The following is a 21,284-nucleotide window of genomic DNA, read 5'->3' as shown; positions in this document are numbered from 1 at the left end:
TGGGTGGTGAGCAGTTTAGTGGGAATAGGGTCAAGGGAGCAGGAAGTGGGTCTCATGGACAAGATGAGTTTGGAGAGAGTAAGAGGGGAGATCAAAGAGAAACTGGAGAAAGGGGCGAGTTTAGGGCTAGGGCAGGGGGGAGCGTCAGGGGAAGTTTGGCCCTGTGGGCGAGGTGAAGGAAGGGATCTCGCAGAGGCAGCTGATCGATGGTCTCAGTCTTTGAGACAAAGAAGTCCATGAGCTCCTGACACTTGTTGTTGGAGGTGAGTGTGGTGGAGACAGGGGAGAGGGGTTTAAGGAGACGGTTAGCAGTAGACAATATTAGCCGGGGGTTATTTTTGCAATCCAGAATGATCCTGGAATAGTGAACAGTTTTTGTAGACAAGAGTAGGACTCAATAGTGTTTTATTTGTTCCATTCAGATCTGGAGGTGAATGACTAAACCAGTTGTCCGCCACATCCGTTCAAGTCTGCGCCCTTTTGACTTGAGGGAGTGAAGATAAGGGAAATATGAGGAAATAAGTTTATATCTTTTATTGTGTATAACCATGCAAGTTATGACAATTATTTTGTTGTGATTACTTCTTCATTCAGGAGGGAAAAGTGTAATAGAGCTCCTTCTAGTGGACTATTGCTCCACCTAGTGGACGACTGTGGTAATGCAACTACTGATGTAAATAATAAAAGGATCATGTGGCAAAGTCACATGATGACTGCTTTCTCTGTTAAGGAGCCATCTTGTGTAGTGTGTTTGTTAGTGATGTAATAAGAATATAGCACTCTGACCCCCCGGACAATCCAATCCCTGACCCCCCGGAAATCCAACCCCTGACCCCTCCAATGATCCAACCCCTGACCCCTCCAATGATCCAACCCCTCCAATGATCCAATCCCGACCCCTCCAATGATCCAACCCCTGACCCCACAGACAATCCAACCCTTGACCCCTCCAACGATCCAACCCTTGACCCCTCCAATGATCCAATCCCTGACCCCCTGGACAATCCAATCCCTGACCCCTCCAACGATCCAACCCCTGACCGCCGGACAATCCAACCCTTGACCCCACGGACAATCCAACCCCTGACCCCTCAGACAATCCAACCCCTGACCCCCGGGCAATCCAATCCCTGACCCCTCCAACGATCCAACCGCTGACCCCCGGACAATCTAACCTCTGACCCCTTGGACAATCGAACCCCTGACCCCTCAGACAATCCAGCCCCTGACCCCCTGAACGATCCCTGGCCTTTCCCCCCTCCCCAAATCCCTCTCTCCTCTCTGTGGCCTGGTGCCTCCCCGATCGACAGCCAATCAGCCTCTCCACCTGGCTGGCTGTGGGAAGGAAACAGAATCGCAATGCTAATCACGCCCTGCCATGAAATTCGTCAGGGCCTGAGGGATCGCTTTCCAGCCATCCCACTCCCTACCCGCCTAAAATTAAAATGTGTCCTATTTCAAACCATCTGTCATTACTCCCCTCCAGAATAAAACTACCCTCAATATTCATCCTTGCCAATTACATCTCCATTTCAAACCTTTCTTTCCTCTCCAAGGTCCTTGATCGTGTTGTCTCTGAGCTCCATGCCCATGCTACAACTTCTGTTTGAATTCCTTCAATCCAACTTCACCCCTCCCAAAATCACCAGCAATGCTCTCCGTGCCATATTATTCCTCTTGACCTCTCTGCAGCCTCTGACATGGTTGACCACACCGACCTTCTGCACCTCCTCTTCTCCAGTGTCCCTCTTTGTCTACCTGTTCAATTATAGCCAGAGTATCTCTAGCAATGGCTTTTCTTCCTCGCTACCATACCATCCCACCAGTCTCCCCAAAATCCATACTTGGTCCCCTCCTGTTCTTCTTCTACATGCTACCCCTTGGTGACATCTCTAGGATCAGCTTCCACATGCAAGCTGACGACACCCCCCTCTACTTCTCCTCCATCTTTCTTGGCCTCTCCACAACCTCTGTGCTGTCAGACTGTTTATCTGACATTCACCCTTTACTTCCTCCACTGAACATTAGAAAGACTGAAGCCATTACCTTTAGCCCCACCACAAACTATGTTGCCTTCTCACTTGCTCCGTCGCTCTTCCTGACTCATTCTCAGCCAGCCTATCCGTAGCCATGGTGATGTGTTCAGCCCAGAGCTGAACTCTTGACTCTACCTCTTTTCTGTCACAAAGACTACCGACTATGACCTCCATAAAATTGCCCGCTTCTGCCTTTACCTCCGATCTGCTGTCGGAACCTCCGCAAGTCCCAGCAATTCTTATCTTTTGCCAAGTTCTGCTTACCCATCACTCCCCTCCTGCCCGTATGCTCAATTTGTGCGTCTTATGCATCAATCCCTCTGTAACCGAGCCTCTGCCAGTAACCCCCTCCAGCCCTACATTCTCCTCTGAAATCTCGCATTTCTCTGACTCCAGCCTCCTATGTGACATGTGTCCCTGCCCCCATCACCCCACTATTGGTGACCCTGCATTCAGCGACCAAGGCCCCACACTCTGGAATCACCTCCCTAAGTTCCTCTGCCTCTCCACCTCACTCCCCTCCTTGCAGTCCCTCCTTGAAACCAACCTCTTTCACCAAACCTTTTGTCACCCATCTCTTCTGTGTTTTGGTACTTGCTTTCCTCACACCTCGGTGAAGTTCCTTGGAGAGTTTTTCTTTGCTAAATGTTCTACATAAATACCAGTTGTTATATGATTCCCAGTGTCCCGTGTGATTGTTAATTATTTTTATATTGATACCAATGAGAATATATGACAATCTTGTAATAGATGTCACAAACTTAAAAGACTGTAAATTAAATGTTATAATGAGCAAATCACATTTACAATTCAATTAACAAATTGTCAGTGTAACTTGGTAATATTGAAGATTGCAATATGATTTCATCTGAAATATGAAGGTATAGAGCTAATAAATTATTGACCACATACCTTCATAGCTGAAGATTCCCTATTCCAGCATTAACATATAAAATGGGCATTGAATTTATTACTACTGGCTAGATAGGTACTGGTTAGAATGGACAATTGGGAGAACACTCCAATAGTGACAATTTAAGAACTCATTCTCATCCATTCCCATCCATTAAACTCATTCTCAGCCTGTGAATGTGAATTGCACAGAAACACTGGTTTTGGCCAGTGGATAGCAGTTTATGTGTTAATAATGCTCTGTCTATAATAGATTTGCATTAGTCTTTCTGCTGGTTTAGGGAGCAGCGCTGACTGAGACCATTTCTTGTACTCTGATTGTTCATTGGGCCCCTCCCGATTTTATCTGTGCCCCTGCTCCGAGACATGCATGCTCCACGTTGAGACAGTTTTAGGTGAGTTGAGGTCGGGGTCTACATTCATCATTCTATAGCATTTTGATGTTGAGTGTTCAGCGCCTTGAGTTTGTAAAAGGAGAAGGCTGCCATGGGCTCCCCCTCCTGATCACTATCAAGTGATTTCTGCATGAGAATTGGATTGGATGTGACCCAATGGGTGAATGTGCCCTGTCCCTCCGGCAGGACAGACCCACGAGGTGTGGCAGCACAGTGGTATACAATTGGGAGGGAGTGGCCCTGGGAGTCCTCAACATTGACTCCAGACCCCATATGGTTTCAGGTCAAGCATGGGCAAGGAAACGTCCCACTGATTACCACCGACCGTCCTCACTCAGCTCCTCTATGTTAAACACCACTTGGATGAAGCATTTAGGGTAGCAAGGGCACAGAATGTACACTGGGTGGGGGTTCTCAATGTCCATCACCAAGAGTGACTCGGTAGCACCACTACTGACTGAGTTGACCGAGTCCTGAAGGATACAGCTGCCAGACTGGGCCTGTGGCAGGTGGTGAGAGAACTAACATGAGGGGAAAAACTTGCTGGACTTTGTCCTCACCAATCTACCTGTCGCAGATGCATCTGTCCATGACAGCATTGGTAGCAGTGATCACCGCACAGTCCTTGTGGAGACGAAGTCCCGTCTTCACTCTGACAACGCCCTCCATCGTGTTGTGTGGCACTACCACCGTGCTAAATGGGATAGATTCAGAACAGATCTAGCAGCTTAAAACTGGGCATCCACGAGGCGCTGTGGGTTACTAGTAGCAGAATTGTATTCCACCACAACCTGTAACCTCATGGCCCGGCATATCGCTCACTCTACCATTACCATCAAGCCAGGGACCAACCCTGGTTTAATGAGAAGTGCAGAAGAGCATGCCAGGAGCAGCACCAGGTGTACCTAAAAATGAGGTGCCAAATTTTGGAGCTCCAACACAGGACTACATGCATGCTAAACAGCGGAAGCAGCATGCTATAGACAGAGCTAAGCGATCCCACAATCAACCGATCAGATCAAAGCTCTGTTGTCCTGCCACATCCGGTCATGAATGGTGGTGGACCATCAAACAACTAACGGGAGGAGGAGCTCCATGAATATCTCCATCCTCAATGATGGCAGAGCCCAGCATGCGAGTGCAAAAGACAAGGCTGAAGTGTTTGCAACCATCTTCAGGCAGAAGTGCCGAGTGGTTGATCCAGCTCGGCCTCCTCCTGAGACCCCACCATCACAGAAGCCAGTCTTCAGTCAATTCAATTCACTCCATGTGATATCAAGAAACAGCTGAGTGCACTGGATACAACAAAAGCTATGGGCCCCGACAACATCCCGGCTGTTGTGCTGAAGACCTGTGCTCCAGAACTAGCCGCGCCTCTAGCCAAGCTGTTCCAGTATGGCTACAACACTGGCATCTGTCCGACATTGTGGAAAACTGCCCGGGTATGCCCTGTCCACAAAAAACAGGACAAATCCAATCTGGCCAATTACTACCCCATCAGTCTACTCTCAATCATCAGCAAAGTGATGGAAGGTGTCTTCGACAGTGCTATCAAGCGACACTTACCAATAACCTGCTCACCGATGCTCAGTTTGGGTTCCGCCAGGACCACTCAGCTCCAGACCTCATTACAGCCTTAGTCCAAACATGGACAAAAGAGCTGAATTCCTGAGGTGAGGGGAGAGTGACTGCCCTTGATATCAAAGCAGCATTTGATCGAGTGTGGCATCAAGAAGCCCGAGTAAAACTGAAGTCAATGGGAATCAGGGAGAAAACTCTCCACTGGCTGGAGTCATACCCAGCACAAAGGAAGATGGTTGTGGTTGTTGTAGGTCAAACATCCCAGCCCCAGGATATCACTGCAGGAGTTCCTCAGGGCAGTGTCCTAGGCCCAACCATCTTCAGCTGCTTCATCAATGACCTTCCCTCCATCTCCACTTGCCTGGATGAGTGCAACTCTGAGAACACTCAAGAAGCTCGACACCATCCAGAAAAAACAGCTCGCTCGATTGGCACTCCATCCACCACCTTAAACATTAACTCCCTCCACCACCAGCGCACCGTGGCTGCAGTGTGTTCCATCTACAAGATGCCCTGCAGCATCTTACCAAGGCTTCTTCAGCATCACCTCAAAACCCGCGACCTCTACCACCTAGAAGGACAAGGGCAGCAGGCGCATGGGAACACCACCACCTCCACGTTCCCTTCCAAGTTGCACACCATCTTGCCTTGGAAATATATCGGCCGTTCCTTCATCGTCGCTGGATTAAAATCCTGGAACTCCCTCCCTAACAGCACCTTCACCACACGGACTGCAGCGGTTCAAGAAGACAGCTGACACCACCTTCTCAAGGGGCAATTAGGGATGGGCAATAAATATCAACCTTGCCTGTGACACACACATCGCATGAACAAATAAAAAAAAGTAATAGATTGCCGATCCTCTCTCGGCTCCCAGATAATGAACAGTGGGTTGACCATTGCTAGATGTGGCCCATGGAACAGTATCCCAGCAAGAATCAGCACTTTCATGGAGTGAAGGAGGATGAGACCTATAGTTGGGTGGATGAAAATTTCCCTCAGCTTAACTAATTATTGCTGGTTGGGCTGCATGGTGATATTGTTGTCCTTTGCCAATATGGCGGGTGACTGAAAATATGCCTGTGGTTCCTGTCCTCCAGATTGGCTCCTTGGTAGGCCCATTAGTATCCGAAACACAGGTGTTGCATGGCCTCATTTCCAGGTCTATATGTTGCACATTACTTTCCTTTGATCAAACAATTTGGTTGTATTGAGTTGCATTTTGTTCCCATACAATGACCCTATGGTTCAGCCCTGAAGCTTCCCCACAGCAGCTCTCCCGGGCTCCACACTAAAGATGAAACTTGCAGAAGTTTCAATTTGCACCAACACTGCCATTCTAGTGTAAACACAGCCTGAATGGAGAGTCAGGCACTGAGCCATCTCTGCAGTGAAGAGCAGCGAGGTTTTGTTCAGCGTCAGTTCAGCCCTTGACAGCGATTATAAAACCCAAACCGCTTTGCATCACTGCTCAAACAGTAATGTGATTCCAGCTTAAGGACTTCAAAACCAGGGGCCATAGTAATAAATCAAATCAGGAATTCAGGAAAAACATCTTTACTCAAAGAGTGGTGAGAATGTGGAACTCGCCCCCACAGGGAGTTGTTCAGGTGAATAGCAGAAATGTAATGAAAGGAAAGTGAGGTAAACACACGAGGGAGAAAGGATTAGACGGATGTTGATGGGAAGAGGAGGCTCGTGTGGAGCATAAACCCCGGCACGGACTGACTGGGCTGAATGGCCTGTTACTGTGCTGTAAAGTTCTGAGGGGTCAAAATTGCCCTGTACTTAAAGTAGATAAATTACCAGGAGCAGATGAGATGCATCCTAGGATGCTGAAGGAATTGAAGGCTGAAATTGCGGCGGTACTGTCCATAATATTCCAATCCTCCATCCAATCAACTTGATCGAGGTGTTTGATGAGGTAACAGAGAGGGTTGATGAGGGCAATGTGGTTGACGTGGTGTACATGGATTTCCAAAAGGCGTTTGATAAAGCGCCACATAATAGACTTGCCAGCAAAGTTGAAGCCCATGGAATAAAAGGGACAGTGGCAGCATGGATACGAGATTGGCTCAGTGACAGGCAACAGAAGGGAGTGGGGATAGCTTGTGTTCCGGACTGGAGGAAGGTATCCAGTGGTGTTCCTCAGGGGTCGGTACTGGGACCACTGCTTTTCTTGATATATATTAATGAATTGGACTTGGGTATACAGGGCACAATTTCACAATTTACAGATGACACAAAACTTGGAAATATAGTGAACAGTGAGGAGGATAGTGATAGACCTCAGGAAGACAGGCTGGTGAGATGTGCGGACAAGAGTGGGACTCCCTGTCTCATCATCATCATCAGAGGCAGTCCCTCGAAATCGAGGAAGACTTGCTTCCACTCTAAAAGTGAGTTCTCAGGTGGCTGTACAGTCCAATACGGGAAATACAGTCTCTGTCACAGATGGGACAGACAGTGGTTGGAGGAAAGGGTGGGTGGGGAGTCTGGTTTGCCGCACGCTCCTTCCGCTGCCTGCGCTTGCTCTCTGCATGCTCTCGGCGACAAGACTCGAGGTGCTCAGCGCCCTCCCGGATGCACCTCCTCCACCTAGGGCGATCTTTGGCCAGGGACTCCCAGGTGTCGGTGGGGATGTTGCAATTTATCAAGTAGGTTTTGAAGGTGTCCTTGAAACGTTTCCACTGCCCACCTGAGGCTCGCTTGCCGTGTAGGAGTTCAGAGTAGAGCACTTGCTTTGGGAGTCTCGTGTCGGGCATGCAAACAATGTGGCACGTCAAGGAGCTGGTCGAGTGTGGTCAGTGCTTCGATGCTGGGGATGTTGGCCTGATCGAGAACACTGACGTTGGTGCGTCTGTCCTCCCAGGGGATTTGCAGGATCTTGTGGAGACAGCGCTGGTGGTATTTCTCCAGCGATTTCAGGTGTCGACTGTATATGGTCCATGTCACTGAGCCATACAGGAGGATAGGTATCACTACAGCCCTGTAGACCATGAGCTTGGTGCCAGACTTGAGGGTCTGGTCTTCAAACACTCTTTTCCTCAAGTGCCAAAGGCTGCATTTGCACACTGGAGGCAGTGTTGAACCTCGTCGTCGATGTCTGCCTTTGCTGATAATAGGCTCCCACGGTATGGAAAAGTGATCCACGTTCTATCCTGTGTAGGACATTCTGTCTATCCCAGGTGGAACTCCCTGTCTATCCCAGGTGGATTCTCCGTCTATCCCAGGTGGAACTCCCTGTCTATCCCAGGTGGAGTCTCCGTCTATCCCACGTGGAACTCCCTGTCTATCCCTGGTGGGTGTGTGTCTTTCCCTGGTGGGACTCCCTGTCTATCCCGGGTGGGACTCCCTGTCTATCCCGGGTGGGACTCCTTGTCTATCCCGGGTGGGACTCCTTGTCTATCCAGGGTAGGACTCCCTGTCTATCCCGGGTGAGACTCCCTGTCTATCCCGGGTGGGACTCCTTGTCTATCCCGGGTGGGACTCCTTGTCTATCCCGGGTGGGACTCCTTGTCTATCCAGGGTAGGACTCCCTGTCTATCCCGGGTGAGACTCCCTGTCTATCCTGGGTAGGAGTCCCTGTCTATCTTGGGTGGGACTCCCTGTCTGCAGCAATGCCAACTCTCGTGAATTAATCGCAAGACATGCGATTTTTAATACAAATTGAACCCATCTCCCAATCTCGCGATTGAACAGCGAAATCTCGTGTTTGGTTTCTCGGAGAATAGCGCTTTGATGCTTGGCAGGAGTTGAACCGCATGGCAGTGCTCCAATTGTTCAGTGTGCGGCAGCACTGGTCAGCATAAGCCATGGATATTGGAACCTTCCCCGGGGCACACACTTTCTAGAGGACGATAGAGCGACAGACAGTGTTGCTGGGAGAAATCAGCCTTGCCTGGCATGGCTTAGCACTGTCACCCGGTCACACCGGGCTGCTCATTGTCCAGGTACAGGCACTCCGTGATCGGGTACAATATCAGAGTGATTATCTTACTGGACCAGTAATCCAGACACCTGGACTAATGATTCGGACCATGGCTGCCGGGATATTTAAATTCAGTTAATTAAATAAATTTTGAATTTAAAAAATGGTGACCATGAAACTGCCGGATTGTCATAAAAACCCAACTAGGTCACTAATGTCCTTGAGGGAAGGAAATCTGCCGTCCTTACCTGGTCTGGCCTACGTGTGTCTCCAGACCCACAGCAATGTGGTTGACTCTTAACTGCCCTCTGAAATGGTGTCTGACCACCTGCTTCTCGAGGGCAATTGCCAGCGACGCCCACATCCCGTGAATGAATTTCAAAAATCGTAATCCATCGATCAAACCCCCCCCTGCCATCGCAGATCTCTTCATCCATTGCTGATCTCCCACCCTGCCCCCACCATTGCCAATCCCATCACCATCTATTACCGATCCCCATCCCCCATTCCCGATTCCCCCCTCCCTCCCCCCCGCGCCCACCTTGTTTCCTGCAAAATTACAAAAAACACACGAACACACGAACATAAGAAATAGGAGCAGGAGTAGGCCATTTGGCCCCTTGAGCCTGCTTCGCCATTCAATAAGATCATGGCTGATCCGATCATGGACTCAGCTCCACTTCCCCACTCGCTCCCCATAACCCCTTAACTCCTTATCGTTTAAGGAACTGTCTATTTCTGTCTTAAATTTATTCACTGTCCCGGCTTCCACAGCTCTCTGAGACAGTGAATTCCACAGATTTACAACCCTCTGAAAGAAGATATTCCTCCTCATCTCTGTTTTAAATGGGCAGCCCCTTATTCTAAGATCATGCCCTCTAGTTTTAGTCTCCCCCATCAGTGGAAATATTCTCTGTATCCACCTTGTCAAGCCCCCTCATAATCTTATACATTTCGATAAGATCACCTCTCATTTTTCTAAATTCCAATGAATAGAAGCCCAACCTACTCAACCTTTCCTCATAAGTCAACCCCCTCATCTCCGAAATCAACCGAGTGAACCTTCTCTGACCTGCCTCCAAAGGAAGTATATCCTTTCGTAAATATGGAGACCAAAAACTGCACGCCGTAGTCCAGGTGTGGCCTCACCAATACCCTGTATAATTGTAGCAAGACTTCCCTGCTTTTATACTCCATCCCCTTTGCAATAAAGGCCAAGATTCCATTGGCCTTCCTGATCACTTGCTGTACCTGCATACTAACCTTTTGTGTTTCATGCACAAGTACCCCCGGGTCCCGCTGTACTGCAGCACTTTGCAATCTTTCTCCATTTAAATAATAACTTGCTCTTTGATTTTTTTCTGCCAAAGTGCATGACCTCACACTTTCCAACATTATACTCCATCTGCCAAATTATTCCCACTCACTTAGCCTGTCTACGTCCTTTTGCAGATTTTTTGTGTCCTCCTCACACATTGCTTTTCCTCCCACCTTTGTATCATCAGCAAACTTGGCTACATTACACTCAGTCCCTTCTTCCAAGTCATTAATATAGATTGTAAATAGTTGGGGTCCCAGCACTGATCCCTGCGGCAAAGTGGCAGTTCCCATCCTGAGTTTTATTAACAAATTCACAATTTCTGTTTACATGCGAGGGAGATATCTATGGGGCAGATGTCACAAATATCCAACATCACATTGTAATCCGTGGGTCTCCAGCAGGTCCTGACATGTACTCAGCACTAAATGTTCTCTGTGATAAATGCTGTCACGTGTGGAGGAGCGTGTATGAATGCCTCATCGGGCAACAGCAGCTAGCAGTGGGATCTGGATAGAAAGCTTTTCACCCAGTGTCCGAGGAGTGGGTCAGACCTGTTCTGATCCCTGATTCAGCCCCCTTTTACAGAGAATTACTTTTGTCCATTGAAGACGGCACAGGCGGCTGCAGGTGCTGTGCTGGGAGTGGTAGACAAGCTATAGGGTGAGCAGTGAGCTGGAGAGCAGCACTGTGGCTATCACTCCAGAGACTGGCCTGTGTATCGAGCCCACAGCATCCTGAGCCCAAATATCCCCCACCGTCAGAGCCCACATCAGTGTTATTCGCAGCGTCACATACTTCGCTGAGTCTTTGAAAAATCGGGCATTACAAAGTCTTAGGGCTGGACTTTTGGCTTTTCTGTTTCCGGGCGATAATGGCAGCGGGCGGGAAAGCTAGCGGCCAGGAATAGTTTGCGCTTTAGTAGGTAAGTTTGGGCAGCTGGACGCAGCGCTAAGGGAGGCATTGTACACCTCTCGTGGCACAAGGATGGGAAACTCGCGAGCTAAAGAGCTGGGCTGGGAGCACCCCGAGAGACGCCTGGGGGTGGGGGAAATAAAATTAAAAACACAACATCGTTCCTAAAACATTGCCCACGCCACCACAACACAAATTGCAACAAGAAACACTCGCACTTACTTTATTATTACTTTACCTTGCTCTCTGCCGCCGGCATGGCTGGACCGCCCTGATTTTCCAGGTGGTCACTGCGGGGCGCACTTGCGGGCGGACGGGTCGGGCGGGCAAACCAGGGGCATTGCACACCCGTGCAGCTCTTCCGCTGCTGCTGCTGAGCGCCGCCACAAAACCCGAGCAGAGGATCGTGGCGGGGCGCTGGAGACCTCACTGCTGCCTTTCACACCGCTCTCGGGTGAAACGGACCGGAAACTCCAGCCCGATATCATTTTTGTTTCGAATACAATAATTTTGCCTTTACCTGACACAGAAAGATCGCCCGCTCAAACCTCCAGAGCACGACCCAAACATCGCGACGTGGTGATAACAGATAGTATTTTTTTAAAGGTTTTTTTTGTATTTTCAGATAAAGTAATATCGTTTTTGTAAAAGAACTGCGAACTGTTGTAGATTAAATAAAAGCACTAATGAGGTTCATAAATCAACTGTCAATCTATATAGGTTTATTTTTGAAAATCAACCCATCTGGTTCACTAATGTCCTTTAGGGAAGGAAATCTGCCGTCCTTACCCGGTCTGGCCTATATGTGACTCCAGACACACAGCAGTGTGGTTGATTCTTAACTGCCCTCTGAAATGGCCCCGCGAGACACTCCGTTGTTTAAGGGCAATAAGGGATGGGCAATAAATGCTGGCCTTGCCTGCCACACCCACATCCCGAGAACAAATTAAAAAATATCAACTCAGGATTTCTTACAAAATCTCATGATTTTTAAGAGTTTGTCTCATGATTTATGCAACAGTGGGTTTGGCACTAGTCTAACCCCAGTGGGATCCCCTGTCTATCCCCAATGAGACTCTGTGTCTATTCCGAATGAGATTCCCTGTCTATCCCCAATGACATTCCCTGTCTATCCCCAGTGTGACCCCCCTCTATCCCCAATGACATTCCCTGTCTATCCCCAATGAGACCCCCTGTCTATCCCCAGTGTGACCCCCCTGTCTAACCCCAGTGTGACCCCTGTCTATCCCCAATGAGACCCCTGTCTATCCCCAATGAGATCCCTGTCTATCCCCAGTGTGACCCCTGTCTATCCCCAATGAGAACCCCTGTCTATCCCCAGTGTGACCCCTGTCTATCCCCAATGAGACCCCTGTCTATCCCCAATGAGATCCCTGTCTATCCCCAGTGTGACCCTCTGTCTAACCCAATGAGATCCCTGTCTATCCCCAGTGTGACCCCTGTCTATCCCCAATGAGAACCCCTGTCTATCCCCAGTGTGACCCTCTGTCTAACCCAATGAGATCCCTGTCTATCCCCAGTGTGACCCCCATCTATCCCAGGAGATATGGATGGTGATATTAGTTTAGAATTGATTTATAAAAGGAGTCCTGGCATCTTTATGACTCTTTCGGAGTTGCGCTATTGGCAGAGCCAGGTACAGGGCCGAGCATATCCAACAGCACTGCAACAACTCCCCAGTGAAATACCGGCTGGGCCAAGCAACGCTGGCGGCCCCAACCTTAAATAGTCATCAATTGATCAGATAAATATCCGTAACACAAGAGTTGGTGAGCTCAAGTCCCCAGCAGGCGGGGGCTGCCGCTTTCCCAGCCGCAGTGTGGGAACCGCTGGCCCCATCCCGGCGGCTGCACCGATGCCAGCCAAACGGCACCTTGAACCGGAGCGGATCCTGGTGTCGGGGCTGCCACCTCAGTCCGTATATATTATAAATCCCGAGAAGGTGCTGTACTTGTTGTTGTTGCCCCCGTGAGCCTTGCCGCCGTCCAGCTTGATGTAGACCTCATCCCCTGCGTCCAGGTGCAGGATGACACTGTTGCTGGCGTAGTCATAGTTCTGGTCAGCGTCCTGGGCAATGGCGCTGGAGCGGACCTTGGGGAGCAAGAGTGAGCGTTAGAGCAAGGGCACATAGAGGGAGAGAGGGGGAGAGGTGGGGAAGGTGAGAGAGAAGGGCACGGGGAAAAGAGAGAGATTGGGGGAGGGGAGAGGTGAGGAAGGTGAGAGAAGGGGAGAGGGCGAGGGAGAGGTGGGGAAGGAAAGAGAGAAGGGGAAGGGAGGGAGAGAGGGGGGGGGAAGGAGAGAGAAAAAGGGAAGAGAGGGGGAGAGGGGGGAAGGAGAGAGAGAAGGCAGAGAGAGGGGGGTGGAGAGGTGGTGAAAGAGAGAGAGAAGGGCATGGAGAGGGAGAGAGTGGAAGAGGTGGGGAAGGAGAGAGAGAAGGGGGAGCGAGGGAGAGAGGGAAGGGGGAGAGAGGGAGAGAGGGAAGGGGGAGAGAGGGAGAGAGGGGGTGAGGTGGGGAAGGAGAGAGAGAAAAGGGAGAGAGGGTGAGGGGGGAGAGGTGGGGAAGGAGAGAGAGAAGGGGAGAGAGGGAGAGAGGGGGAGAGGTGGGGAAGGAGAGAGAGAAGGGGGAGAGAGGGAGGGAGGGGGAGAGGTGGGGAAGGAGAGAGAGAAGGGGGAGAGAGGGAGTGAGGGGGAGAGGTGGGGGAGGAGAGAGAGAAGGGGAGAGAGGGAGTGTGAGATGGAGAGTGTGGCAGAGAGAATGAGAGCGAGAGAGCAAGAAGGTGACAGAATGAAAGGGAGAATGTGTGAGAAGGAGAGTGTGGCAGAGTGAAAGAAAGACTTGCATTTACATTGTGCCTTTCACAGCCAATGGACGTCCAAAAGTGTTTTTTACAGTCAATGAAGTACTTTTGGAGTGTAATCACTGTTGTAATGTGGGAACCGTGGCAGCCACTTTGTGCACAGCAAACTCCCACAAACGGCAATGTGATAATGACCAGATAATCTGTTTTATGTTTTATAGGTGTTTTTGTGACTGGAAGGCTGTATCCAGGGGGGTTCCGCAGAGCTCAGTGCTAGGTCCCTTGCTTTTTGTGGTATATATCATGTTTGACAAATTTGCTGGAATTCTTTGAGGATGTAATGAGCAGGGTGGATAAGGGGGAACCAGTGGATGTGGTGTATTTGGATTTCCAGAAGGCATTTGATAAGGTGCTCTATAAGAGGTTGCTGCATAAGATAAAAGATCACGGGGTTGGGGGTAATATATTAGTATGGATAGAGGATTGGCTAACTAACAGAGAACAGAAAGTCGGGATAAATGGGTCATTTTCCGGTTGGCAAACAGTGACTAGTGGGGTGCCGCAGGGATTGGTGCAGGGAGGAGGACACAAAAAATCTGCAAAGGGATATAGACAGGCTAAGTGAGTGGGCAAAAATTTGGCAGCTGGAGTATAATGTGGGAAAATGTGAGGTTATCCACTTTGGCAGAAATAATAGAAAAGCAAATTATAATTTAAACGGAGAAAAATTGCAAAGTGCTGCAGTACAGAGGGACCTGGGGGTCCTTGTGCATGAAACACAAAAAGTTAGTATGCAGGTACAGCAAGTAATCAGGAAGGCAAATAGAATGTTGGCCTTTATTGCAAGAGGGGTAGAGTATAAAAGCAGAGAAGTCCTGCTGCAACTGAACAGGGTCATCATCATAGGCAGTCCCTCGAATCGAGGATGACTTGCTTCCACGTCAAAAAGTTCACAGATGTATCAATGAAGGACCTAAAATTCCAGGTCACAAACTAAATCTTGAAGGGTGGAAGATGCCTGTGCGTGGATTTTTTTCACGTGTGGTGGCCGTTGCACACCAGCCACCACACTGGCTTGACAGAGCTAGGTCTTGGTCCCGTGGCAAGACGACCCAGCTAAAGTACTGCGTACAGTTTTGGTCTCTTTAAGGAAGGATATATGTGCATTGAAGGCTGTTCAGAGACAGTTCACTCGGCTGATTCCGGAGATGAGGGGGTTGACTTATGAGGTTGAATAGGTTGGGCCTATACATATTGGAGTTCAGAAGAATGAGAGATGATCTTATTGAACCTTATCAGATAATGAGAGGGCTCGACAAGGTGGATTGCATAGAGGATATTTCCACTCAGAGGGGAAACTAAAACTAGGGGACATAGTCTTAGAATAAGGGGCCACCCATTTAAAACTAAGATGAGAAATTTCTTCTCTCAGAGAGTTGTAAATCTATGGACTTCTCTGCCCCAGAGAGCTGTGGAGGCTGGGTCATTGAATATATTTAAGGCGGAGATAGACAGATTTTTGAGCGATAAGGAAGGAAAGGGTTATGGGGAGCGAGCAGGGAAGTGGAGCTGAGTCCATGATCAGCTCAGCCATGATCTTATTGAATGGCAGAGCAGGCTCAAGGGGCCAAATATCCTACTTTTGCTCCTATTTCTTATGTTCTTATATCAATGACTTGGACTTGAATATTGGGGGTATGATAAGAAGTTTGCACATGACGCTAAAATCGGCTGTGTGGTTGATAATGAAGAAAGCTGTGGACTGCAAGAAGATATCAATGTACTGGTCAGGTGGGCAGAACAGTGGCAAATGGAATTCAATCTGGATACATGTGAGGTAATGCATTTGGGGAGATCTAACAAGGCAAGGGAAGTCACATTAAATGGTACAACACTAAAAAGTGTAGAGGAACAAAGGGACCTTGGAGTACAGGTCCACAGATCCCTAAAGGTAGCAGGCCAGGTAGATAAGGTGGTTAAGAAAGCATACGGAACACTTGCCTTTATTAGTCGAGGCATGGAATACATGAGCAAGGAGGTTATGCTTGAATTGTATAAAACACTGGTTAGGCTGCAGCTAGAGTACTGTGTGCAGTTCTGGTCACCACATTACAGGAAAGATGTGATTGCACTGGAAAGGGTGCAGAGGAGATTTACAGAATGTTGCCTGGACTAGAGAATTTTGGCTATGTGGAAAGATTGGAGATACTGGGTCTGTTTTCTTTGGAATAGAGGAGGCTGAGGGGAGACCAGATTGAGGTGTATAAAATTATGAGGGGCCTGGATAGAGTGGATAGGAAGGACCTGTTTCCCTTGGCAGAGGGATCAACAACCATAGATGGGGCATAGATTTAAAGTAATTGGGAGGAGGTTTAGAGGAGATTTGAGGGGAAATTTCTTCAGCCAGTGGGTGGTGGGTGTCTGGAACTCACTGCCCGAAAGGGTGCTGGGGCAGAAACCCTCACCACATTAAAAAAAATACTTGGATGTGCACTTAAAGTGCAGTAACCTACAGGGCTATGGACCAAGAGCTGGAAAGTGGGATTAGGTTGGATAGCTCTTGGTCGGCCGGCGTGGACACAATGGGCCGAAATGGCCTCCTTCCATGCCATAAATTTCTATGATTCTATGTTCTGTTAATTGAGGGATAAATATTCGCCGGACACTTCTTCAAAATAGTGCTATGGGATCTTTTACGGAGAGCAGAAGGGGCCTCGGTTCAATGTCTGATCTGAAAGACAGCACCTCTGACAGTGCAGCACTCCCTCAGCACTGCATTAGAGTGTCAACCCAGATTTTTTTGTGCTCAAGTTCCTGGATTGGGACTTGAATGCATAACCTTCTGACTTAGAGGCGAGAGTGCTGCCCACTGACTGACACTGTGTGAGAGGGAGAGCGTGGCAGAGAGTGTGAGAGAGAGAGAGAGATAGAGAGAGTGAGAAAGAAAAAAGACAGCGTCAGTGCAAGTGTGAGAGAAAGGTTGAGAGAGAGAGCGAGAGTGTGATAGTGACAGAGACAGAGGGAGAGGCACAGTGAGAGTGTGAACGAGAAAGAACAAGATTAAGGGCAATCGAGACAGAGAAAGAGGCAGAGAAAGACCGAGAGAGCCGAGATAGTGAGAGAGTGACAGGGAAAGAGAAAAGGGGCAAGAGTAAATGAGCATGAGACAGAGGGATAGGGATTGTGAAAAAGAACCAGACCGAGAGAAGGGGAGAGACGGATTGTGTGAGAGGGAGGGAAAGAGTGAAAGAGAAATAACGTGAGATGGGGCAGAGATTGAGTGAGACTGTGAGCGAAAGAGAGGCAAAGAAACTGGGCGAGAGAGAGTGAGAGAGAAAGTCAACATCAGAGAAAGTGAGAAAAAGGGCAGAGGTGAGCGGGAAAGGGAGGTAGAGAGTGTGGGGCACAGAGAGAGTGAGAACGAATCAGGCACACAGAGTGAGGCAAAGAGAGACGGAAAGAGAGACAGACAGTGGAAGAGAGGGGAGAGAGGCAGAGAGAGAGTCAAAGGATGAGAGAGAGCGACGTGGAGAGTTAAAAAGAGAGACTGTGAGAGGAGCAGTGAGAGAGAGAGAATGAGTGAGACAGAGAGGAAATGAGAGACAGAAATAGATCGAGAGTGAGAGACAGTGAGTGAGAGAGATGGATACATAGAGATTGCATGAGAAAGATAGAGTTGGAGATGGAGAAATTAAGAGATGGTGAGAATAAAAGCAGAGATAAAGAGAGATAGGGATAGGAGACGCAGAGTGAAAAAGAGAAAGGAAGGAACAGTGAGAGATACAGATAAAGAGAGTAATGAAGAGAAAGACAGAAAGGGAAAAGGAGATGCATGGATAGAGACAGTTGCAGAGACAGAGATGGAAGAAGAGCGAGTAATTGAGACAGACGGAGTGGGAGAGATACGTTAACACTGGGGGACAGTGTACGATAAGGAAGAAGAACAGAGAAATGCATTAATGCAGCGACATTCATGGCCCCAGGACATCCCAAAGAGCTTCACAGTCAATGAGGGAGAGAAATGGAGATCAAATCACAGAAATAAAACAGAGAAACACTGAGAAAAATAGAGCATGACAGAGAGAGGGAGACACGGGAACAGAGAGAGAGAGAGAGAGAGAGACTGGGATAGAGAGAGAAAGAGAGCGAGAGAGAGAAAGAGAGAGACTGGGATAGAGAGAGACTGCAATAGAGAGAGAGAGTGATTGGGATAGAGAGAGAGAGAGAGAGACTGTGATAGAGAGAGAGAGACTGGGATAGAGAGGGAGAGAGAGAGAGAGACAGAGAGAGAGAGAGAAAGAGAGAGACTGGGATAGAGAGCGACTGCAATAGAGAGAGATTGGGATAGAGAGAGAGAGAGAGACTGTGATAGAGAGACTAGGATAGAGAGGGAGAGAGAGCGAGAGACTGGGATAGAGAGAGAGAGAGGGAGAGAGACTGGAATAGAGAGAGAGAGGGATAGTGAGAGTGAGAGAAACTGGGATAGAGAGAGAGGGAGAGAGAGAGAGAGAGAAAGAGACTGGGATAGAGAGAGAGAGAGTGAGACTGGGATAGAGAGAAAGAGAGACTGGGATAGAGAGAGAGAGCGAGAGAGAGACTGGGGGGAGAGAGAGAGCGAGAGAGACTGGGATAGAGAGAGAGCGAGAGACTGGGATAGAGAGAGAGCGAGAGAGACTGGGATAGAAAGAGAGAGAGACTAGGATATATATATATATAGAGAGAGACTGGGATAGAGAGAAAGAGAGACTGGGATAGAGAGAGAGAGAGAGAGAGAGACTGGGGGGAGCGAGAGAGGCTGGGATAGAGAGACTGGGATAGAGCGAGAGACTGGGATAGAGAGAGAGAGAGCGAGAGAAACTGGGATAGAGAGAGTGGGAGATGGGGAAGGAGAGTAAGGAGGTTCGACGATTCCTGGTTGCCTGCAGACAGGAGTGCGAAAGGGACAGACAGACAGAGGGACACAGGGGAGCGGGAGCGGGAGCCCAGTGTGGGCGGACAGACCCAGCACCCTGTGTAAAGCAGGCACGGTGTGAGCTCCGTGAGCCACTGCCCGCCCGGTGTCCGGCTCCCCTCCGGGGGGTGAGGAGCGGGGAGCCGTCTGTCCCAGCGCCTGCTCCCGGGCTCCGGCACCTCTCCCCGGGACATCCCGGCACCCTGCCCGCCCCGCACTCTCACCGCCCGACCGCACACTGAGAGAGGGAGGGAGGGAGGGAGAGATGGGGAAAGAGTGAGAATGAAAGATAAAAGAAGATAGGAAAAGTGAAGAGTTCAAATGCAGCGAAAGGGACCGAGCTGCGCTGCTTTATAGCATTCAAAGTTTTGAAACTCTCCCTTCCTTCCTTCCTCTCCCCCTCTCCATCTCTCTCTCTCCCCCCTCTCCTACTCTCCCTCTCCCCCCTTCTCTCCCTCTCGCCCCCTCTCTTCCTCCCCCTCCCTCTCCCCCTTCCCCTTCTCTCCCTCTCCCTCTTTCCCTCTCCCCCTCTACCCTTCTCCCTCCCATTCTCCCCCTCTACCTCTCTCTCTCTCCCTCTCCCCCCTCTCTCCCCCTCCCCCTCTACCCTTCTCTCTCTCCTTCACCCTCTCTCCCTCCCCTTCTCCCCCCCTCTCTCCCCCTCTCCCTCCTCTCTCCCCCTCCCCTTCTCCCTCTCCCCTTCTACCCTTCTCCCTCTCCCCTTTCCCCTCTCTCCCTCGCCCCCTCCCCTTCTCTTCCTCTCCTTCTCTCCCCCTCTCTCCTACTCTCCCTCTCCCCCTTCTCTCCCTCTCGCCCCCTCTCTCCCTCCCCCTCCCTCCCCCTCCCTCTCCCTCTTCTCTCCCTCTCACCCTCTACCCTTCTCTCTCCCCTTCACCCTCTCTCCCTCGCCCCCTCCCCTTCTCTTCCTCTCCCCCTCTCCCCCTCTCTCCTTCTCTCCCTCTTCTCTCCCTCTCGCCCCCTCTCTCCCTCCCCCTCCCTCTCCCTCTCCTCTTCCTCTCCTCCTCTACCCTTCTCTCTCCCCTTCACCCTCTCTCCCTCCCCTTCTCCCCCCCCCCCTCTCTCGCCCTCTCCCTCTCCCCCTCTCCTGCCAGTCCCCAGTGCCCGAGGTCTGTGTGTGGGCACTGACCGGGGAGCCAGGAGAGTGTCCCCTGGGGTGGGTGGGGGCGAATGTGGGAATGTGCCCCAGACCCAGGGGAGTAGGGACCCCCCCCTCCCCAGCCGGCCCCCTTACCTGGCCGTTCTTGCAGAGGTCCGCCCACATACTGGTGCCATCGCCTCCCCGCATCAGAACATGGTAGGTGAAGAAGTAGGTGCCGGGGATGGAGCAGGTGAACCTGCCACTCGAGCCGTCGTAGTGGTTGCCCAGGTTGGTCACCACGTCGTCAAACTTGAGGACCTCATAGCCTTCGTGCGGGTTCTTGAGGCCGGCGTAGAACGCCACCTTGGGCACCGTGCTGTAGGTGGCGGCGCTGATAGCGCCTGTTCCGCTCCCGGGGGTCCCTGGCGGCCCGGGTCGCCCTGTTTCTCCCCTCTCCCCGGGCGGCCCCATTGGCCCGGGAGCCCCCCTGTCCCCGGGGGGTCCTGCCGAGCCCGGTTTGCCGGGGCGGCCGGCTTTGCCCTGGGGTCCCTGGAGCAAGGTGGAAGGTGGCACCAGGTGGTTCTCGGTTAGCGCCTGGGCTGCCCCGGGGCTGGCGCTGGTGGCCAGGTAAGGCTCGCACACCATGCGGCAGGTGCCCAGCATCTCGTAGTGGGCGGCCGTGCCCACCGAGTTGACCAGCACCGGGATCACGATCACCAGAATCAGCACCATGGCCACCCCGACTGCCGCTGCGATCAGGGACTTGCGGCCGATGTTGAGCCGCGAGTGTGGCCGCTCGCCCGTCCTCCTGCTGGGCGGAATCTTGCTGGTTGGAGAGGCTCGGCTCGCACTGGAATCGGGAGAGAGACAAGACCCGAGAGAGAGGGGAAAGTCCAACAGGCAGCCGTGTTGTGAGAGCAGGCGACGCTCACTCTCCCTTATATACCGCACGCTGGAGTGCCCCCAAGCTGGCCGCGATTGCAACTGAATGTTTGCTGAAACTTGCCCATCCCCTGGTTCTGATGCGGTGCGCAGTCTGTCCCGGGCACTGGCGACCTGCTGCGCGCCAACATCTCGCATCACAATATCGATCCGCACGCACCAGCCCCAGAGTAGAAAAACTAAAGGAGAAACAGAAGGAACGGGCTCGGGCTGGTCGTGACCCCTCCCCAGACACCATCTCGCCAACAAATGAGATTCGGGGCTATTAGAAACTCACCAAGGCCAGCCTGGGGATGGGTGGGTCAGATTTGGGGTGGGCTGGATTGGGCTGCAAGGTTGGGGGGGAGATTTAATCGAGCTGTTCAATATTCCGAAGGGTTTTGAT

General features: G+C 50.6%; 1 protein-coding gene across 1 annotated transcript; it reads right to left on the bottom strand.

Moving 5' to 3' along the window:
• Positions 1 to 13,020: 13,020 nt before the first annotated feature.
• c1ql1l2 (complement component 1, q subcomponent-like 1-like 2) lies at positions 13,021 to 20,710 on the bottom strand. The gene is made up of 2 exons (XM_070864093.1): positions 20,111 to 20,710; positions 13,021 to 13,200 (listed from the first exon to the last, which is right to left on the bottom strand). Exons 1-2 carry the CDS (start codon positions 20,687 to 20,689, stop codon positions 13,021 to 13,023), a joined length of 759 nt encoding a protein of 252 aa, XP_070720194.1. The 5' UTR covers positions 20,690 to 20,710.
• Between the last annotated feature and the right edge of the window lie 574 nt (positions 20,711 to 21,284).

Source organism: Pristiophorus japonicus, chromosome 21 (genome assembly GCF_044704955.1).
Source record: "Pristiophorus japonicus isolate sPriJap1 chromosome 21, sPriJap1.hap1, whole genome shotgun sequence".
In the NCBI taxonomy this organism is placed as follows: domain Eukaryota; kingdom Metazoa; phylum Chordata; class Chondrichthyes; family Pristiophoridae; genus Pristiophorus; species Pristiophorus japonicus.
Note: the sequence above shows the minus strand (reverse complement) of the source record. Positions and strands in the feature narration are given on the sequence as shown.

Excerpts from the sequence above, each read along its gene's own strand:
- c1ql1l2 (XM_070864093.1), bottom strand. The coding sequence starts at position 20,689 with ATGGTGCTGATTCTGGTGATCGTGATCCCGGTGCTGGTCAACTCGGTG. Across the intron at positions 13,201-20,110 it reads ACCTCTGCAAGAACGGCCAG|GTCCGCTCCAGCGCCATTGC; the intron begins GTAAGGGGGCCG and ends TTGCTCCCCAAG.